Genomic DNA, 6,368 nt, shown 5'->3' on the forward strand with positions numbered 1-6,368 from the left:
GCCCACATCTGATAGTCTCAATTAAATAGGAAAAAGGAAAAAAACTGAAACATCTGATGCTCCTGCCTTCACCCTCCATGTTATTGTCAAGCTATTCAAGCTGTAAGAGGTCACCACTGCTATGTGTTCTATCGTATTAGTTATTCAAAATGGCATTAAGGTTGCTTCTATCATTAAGGTTGTTTCTATCATATGATCCAACCGTATACATCTTCAAAATGTTTTGCTCTTATATTTATTCAAACCTGGCTAGTGTCATTTATTCAAAATGCACTCAATTTCTTATTACTTATTTTGGCCTACATATGTTTACAAATGCATGGAAACCACATCAGTTCTTTTCCATAAGTGCCCTTCCTACCTCTGATTTGTGTCACTTCTTGCTTGTGATGTTGTTGTGAGCTGCAAACTCGGAAACTGGTGTCAGTTGCTGCTTCTGGTGACCCCGTGACTGAGAGGTCTCACCACCTGCAAACTCCAAAACTAGGTGTCAGTTATGTGCTGCTACAAAAACGTGTAAATTCAGTTATGCTCCTGCTGTTTGTATGTGTTTATGTTTATTTGCATTGCAGGTTCTAAAGGGCTTGAGCGGTGTCCCCAGTATGAGCATGCTCCAAAAACTGGTTCCAGATTTGTAAGATGATGCCAGATTTGTAAGGGTTAAGACTCAGATTTGTAAGGGTTAAAACATCAGATAATTGTGCAATACCTTGTTGGGAGTGATCGGCGGCGGCCCCTGCAAGAAACGAACAAGGCCAACCTGGGAGGGTCAAGCCGATCCTGATCTTGGGCACTCAACGGGATCGCCCGCAGATCCGATGATCAGCGGCGCATCATACGGGTTCAAGCCGATCCTGACCAGGCGCCCTGAACGGGATCGTCCTTGATCGTACAGGTCCAGGCTTTGCACTTGGATGGCGGCGACGAAGGGGTTGAGCGGCGGCGAAGGCGTTGAGCGGCGGTGACGGTAGCTGTGTGTACATAGGGACGAATGACGGCGGCGGGCAAGGGCATCGAGGGCACGACGATTCGGGTGCGAGGGTTTCAGTTGGGAATAGTATGATTCGGTTTATTTTCGTAGGTTTAATTTCGTAGATTTTTTTAGGACGATTTTCTGTCGATCAACCGTAGTGTTTCACAACGGACATCGTCGTAGCATACCGATTTTTTCTGCCGGTCTCGAGGGCGGAAGGAGGGAATCGCTGGGTTGCGGGAGGTGGGATCGAGGACGAAAATTAACCGTCTCATGTGAGACGAAAATTGACCGGCGGAAACTACCAACTGCTCCATTAAGAGTAGAGATGTTGTGTCGCGTCCGACAAGAATGGCATGGAGCACTTTCTATAGTGTGCACTGCCTGGGCGCTTGGAACCAGGAGAAAGTGAATCTGCGTTGTTCATAAACTGAGTTAATTGAATCAAAGGTTACCTAGCATTGCTAGCCTTTGACTTTTGTTTGGTACCAAAGAAAAAGGTCCGCTATAAAATTGTTCAATCAGTAAAACCATAGGCTTATTATAGTTCATCCACACAGTTTTTTTAACAGAAGGTCGTGTACACACTTGGTTGCAGCGTAATAGCTCAGGTTCAGCAATCTTATGTGACGGCTTAGTGCCTTTGTCATGGTGTTGCATCCTATAGTTTCTATTTAGAGGAAGTAGTATATCACTGAATGGAGGACCCGTCCCCTCTGTTAAGGAGTATTAGTATTGGTCTAGGAGTCCTTACTAATCTATGTTTAGTTTCCTTACACCTCAAGTCATGTGTAATATATATATGCCCTTTCGGCCTTCAATAAAGATAAGTTGCTTTCCTAACATGATATTAGAGCTTAGGTTATTTTTTTAACACGCGCAACTTTGCGCCGCCGCCTACCTCCTCTCGGCCGGACGCCGCCTCCCTCCTCTCGGCCGCCATCTTCCTCTGGCCGTCTCGCGCTACCCTCCCTCCCACTTTGACGTGCCCTGCCAGGATCCTCCCTGGTCAACGGTGTCTCCAGATCGGGAGATTGGGCCGCCCCGGTCAAGGCTGCCCCCAGATCGGGCTGGTTCGGCACCCTCCAGAGATCGGGCCGGCTCAGTCAACGTCGTCACTCTGGAGTCTGGATCCCATCGCCCTGAAGATCGCCACCGCCCCGGTCAACGGCGCCCACGTGCAGGTCTCCCTCACCGCTCGTGCAGGTCTCCCACGCCCGCCGTGCTCACACTGGCTGCTCTCCAAGTCTGCAGCTGGGACGATCGGCCCTTCCGCGTGACGACCACGGTCGCGATTCATCAGCCACTGCTTTCTGCACGCGTGTTCCCGTGTGCCGCCGCTTCTCACTCGCGTGCGTCCGCTCATGCAGCCGTGCAGGCGTGTTCCTCTCCTGCTTTTGCTTCCGTCTGCGTGGCTGTTGCTATCTCTTGCTACACTGGCTGCGTTCGCTTCTGCATGCTAGCTGCTGTCTTTCCGTCACGTATGTGACCGCGTGCTAGCTTATGTCCGTTCCCATCTTGATTTCAACACAAAAAAAAAAAAATTCCAATGTCTTGTGCATATACGATGGATTTTGCATCTTTGTGTCGTGTATGTTTCCTAGCTTTTACCTTCCTTGTTTTCCGCTACGTCCATCAAATCCGTTGATATTTTGTGTTTCTCATGTCATGCGAGTCCACCATACCGAGTCCACCATACCTATGTCCGTCAGCCTTTTTTTTCTAGTCATTGTCCTCTGTATAGGATTTCTGTGGCCTCTCTTTGCATTGTTAATCTAAGCCCATTCTCTTGCCGTCGAGCTTCTTTTGCCGTCGGTTTTCATGGGCCATGATTCTTTAAGCAATGCGTCTTCTCTTGATGTGCCATCTTCTTTCGACAACCCATCTTCTCTTGTATCTTCTATCGATACGGTGTCTTCCTCTGATGTGCCATCTCTTCGTTGTCCCCTTTGGCGATTCGACATGTTTTGAAGACTCTTCATGCTACGACGACACTCTCAAGACGCGGATTTGGATTATCATTTTTTTTTCTAGCATTACACTTCTTCAAATGCAATGCTATTGCATACTCTTTGCATTTGAGGGGGGGTGTTAAGGAGTATTAGTATTGGTCTAGGAGTCCTTACTAGTCTATGTTTAGTTTCCTTACACCTCAAGTCATGTGTAATATATATATGCCCCTTCGGCCTTCAATAAAGATAAGTTGCTTTCCTAACACCCTCCCCCATCGTCGCTCCTCTCGCGTGACGGCAACCTGTAACAGTTTGAGCGATGCAAGTAATGCCGATTTTGCTAGAGTTGCTCTCAAAAGGGGGGACATGATAAAAATGTCTTCTATTTTGCGTTTCAAATGGTACTTCTGTACCCCCCCAAAAACATGTTTTGTTATCATGCTCTTAAAAGTGGGACATGATAAAAATGTCTTTCTATTTTGCGTCTGAAATGGTACTTCTGTACCAGAAAAAAAACATGGCTTTTACCATGTGGTAGCAGCCTAGCAGGAGACTTTCTCTGGCGTGTGTCCAACAGTGCAAACTACTCTACGTCGCTTGTCATATTAATCAAGTGCATCCAGAGGAAAGGCAGAACCTTACATCTGTAGGAGATAAATCAATTAGCATGCTTCATGTAGAAAACGAGAAGAATCAGTAAACGCTAGTATTTGGAGGCAGGGGAAATCAGGCTTGAGGCCATATCAAATTACCAGATACTCTTTTTTGACGTATTACCAGATAGGCTTGACTCAGAAAACATCAACACTGACTCCGGTACAAGATGGGATCGTAAGATTAATTATTATCTTTCCCGCACAGAAGTAGAGTAAAAACTGAGGTTGAGCTTTTAGATAGTAAGATGCTCATCAGAACCTGGTAATTTCAGTTCTTTCTAGGATTGGAACCAAGATCTTAGGCAAACATACAAGGATTCTTCATCATGCCATGTGAAAAGTGAAAACAACCCAAGGGTTCCTAACCATGCTTCATCTCGTTTTCATAAAAAAACTCTCAAAAAACAGCACGAGCTGGTCAACAAATCCCATAACTGATGGGAAAATCATCATACTACAACATCAGCATGAATTAAGAGAACTAGAACCAGAACCAAAAATAAAGCACGACAATAAGGAAGAGTTTAATCCACCACACTGTTTCATTGAACGGCTGCAGTCCAAGGTAAGCACCAAGGCAGAAGAAAAGAGGAAAAATCCCAAATATGAAGCACAGGTTCACGGAGTTGTCGTCAATGGAGAGATCTTCGTCTCCAATCCAGCTAATCCACGCAGCACACACAACTCATGCGGAGGGGGAGGTAGCTAATCCATGCAGCACACACAGCTAATGCACGCAGCGTCACTGCTCGTTGCCAGCGGAGAGCGGACACAGCCAAGATACAGAACTGCATACATAGGTGGACATGGGAAAAAACTAAAAAAAAGGGGGTCACGGATCTGCTCGTTGGCGGCGGCGCGGGCGCGCAGCTCCCCTGATCTCATCCTCCCACTTCTCCACTCTCTCCTTGTGGATCCCGTGACGCAATACAACAAGCAAATGATGAGCAACAAAGATGGTGTGATGCTGCTTGATGCGGTGAGCTTCTTACCTACTGAGGCGGTCCTCGAAGACGGCGCCGAGGTCCTTGAACATGGCGCGTCCGGAGTCCAGCATCTCAGATACCTGCAACGTCACCTGCCATTGGCCGTCCATCACTGGGCGATTAGGTGGAATCGATGGAGGAGCAGGAGGAGGAGAGGGTGAAGAGGCGGACCTTGCGGGTGAAGTTGTCGATGGCGAGGAGGATGTGCTGGACGTGCTCTCCATCCCCGTCGACGGCCGTTTCGTCCCTGTCCATCTCTGCGGCCGCGCTCGCTGATCAGATGATCCCCGTAGGCAAGGCCGCCATGGCCACAGCTACGGTCCCTAGATGCTAGCTCGACGGGGCAGTAGTGAAGGGAGAGGGAGGGGAGGGGGGCAGTGAGGAGGCGCGATGGTGGGCCGCCGTGCCATGGGGAGGAGCGAGAGGAGAGCCCGGTTCAGATTTGGATAGGGGTGGGGGAGAGAAAAAAATGAGGGGGTTGATAGAGAGTTAGAGACGGGGCAATTTTGGTGTAAAAAAACACGAACCTTTTTTTTAGAAACTCACGAACCTTTTCCAGGCTAGGCACCGTCAGCGAGCTGGAACCGTTCGTGGGCTGAGGACCGCTGCGCGCGGGCCGAGGGCTGCGTCGCTGCAGCTTTGGCAGCCTACCCACTGAGCCTACCGGGCTATAGCGAGGGGACCGTGGTCCTAAATCATCTATAAGAGGAAATACCTACCAATCACATAAAATGAAATAAATGCAAAGAAGGAAAGTTGCTGGTCCGGATCCCAACAAGGACGTGTGCTCCTGATTGTCATCTCTAGAGAGAAACACAATAAGGAGTCTATTATGATAACATCCCCTAAGACCTTATTCTGCACATCAACTACCTTATTCTGATAACACTCCTCCGTCCCCCCGACCGGAACCACATCCACCACCCACCGTCCCACCCCCACCCCCGGAGCGCACCCACCCCCGCACTACCCACCTTCCCCGCACGTCCCACGACCCAACCTCCCTCTGTACCTTCTGCCGCCGACACAGCTCACCACCCTTGCCCCCAATCCCCTCTCGCGCTGCCGCCCTGAGCCTCCACCATCGCGCAACCCCACGCGCTCCTCCACCTTCTTCCCTGTTGGGGCCACCGCTCCCCCACCTTCTTCTCTGCCGGGGCCCCCGCGCCGCCAGAAACCCCGCTCCCCACCTTCTTCCTGGCACCGACGCCGCCAGATCTCCCGTGCCCCGACCATCGTGGCTCCAACCACCGTCTCCCCGCTCCGCCCCCTCCCCTGGCCACCAGCACTTCCTTCGCGCAAAAAGGGCCGCCGAGCACCGCATCCGGCCATGGGTTCGCGACGAGAACCCACCGGATCAGGCCTCCCAGATGGCTGTGGACTACGGCGACCACCGGATCCAGCCCCCCGGCTACAGGTTGCTCCTTCGTCGTTCACCTACAACGACCACAAACAGGGAGGTACCCCCCTACTGCGTCAATCTGGTCCCGACGAGGAGCTCCCCCCTCCCGTTCTTCTTTGGCAGGGCGTCGAGTTGGGTCCTCCTCATGGCCTTTCCCGGATCCGGTGGGCTTGGGGTGTCCTTGCGTGTCCGGCTGACGAGTTCCCGCCGGTGAGCGAGCGCTCTGAACCTTCTTGGTTTGCTTCGTCGAGTGCCCCGGCGGCGCCATGAAGTCCACTGCGTGAGCGTAAGCAGCACACCAGCACCCGCCCGACCAGTCCAGTGTGTGGGTGCAAAGCAGCCATGCGCACAACACGAGCAATTCGCGCGGTGTGGATGTGATGTTCGCCGCTACCGATG

At 50.8% G+C, this 6,368-nt stretch overlaps 1 protein-coding gene across 1 annotated transcript; it reads right to left on the reverse strand.

Annotated features, from left to right (window-relative positions):
* Positions 1 to 3,939: 3,939 nt before the first annotated feature.
* On the reverse strand, positions 3,940 to 5,024 carry LOC109776908 (uncharacterized). The gene is made up of 3 exons (XM_020335571.4): positions 4,739 to 5,024; positions 4,574 to 4,659; positions 3,940 to 4,488 (listed from the first exon to the last, which is right to left on the reverse strand). The coding sequence occupies exons 1-3, from the start codon at positions 4,820 to 4,822 to the stop codon at positions 4,287 to 4,289; spliced, it is 372 nt and encodes a 123-aa protein (XP_020191160.1). The 5' UTR covers positions 4,823 to 5,024; the 3' UTR covers positions 3,940 to 4,286.
* Between the last annotated feature and the right edge of the window lie 1,344 nt (positions 5,025 to 6,368).

This window comes from Aegilops tauschii, chromosome 3, assembly GCF_002575655.3.
Source record: "Aegilops tauschii subsp. strangulata cultivar AL8/78 chromosome 3, Aet v6.0, whole genome shotgun sequence".
Lineage (NCBI taxonomy): Eukaryota > Viridiplantae > Streptophyta > Magnoliopsida > Poales > Poaceae > Aegilops > Aegilops tauschii.

Excerpts from the sequence above, each read along its gene's own strand:
- LOC109776908 (XM_020335571.4), bottom strand. The coding sequence starts at position 4,822 with ATGGACAGGGACGAAACGGCCGTCGACGGGGATGGAGAGCACGTCCAG. Across the intron at positions 4,660-4,738 it reads TCGACAACTTCACCCGCAAG|GTGACGTTGCAGGTATCTGA; the intron begins GTCCGCCTCTTC and ends GGCCAATGGCAG. Across the intron at positions 4,489-4,573 it reads TTCGAGGACCGCCTCAGTAG|GAGAGAGTGGAGAAGTGGGA; the intron begins GTAAGAAGCTCA and ends GGGATCCACAAG.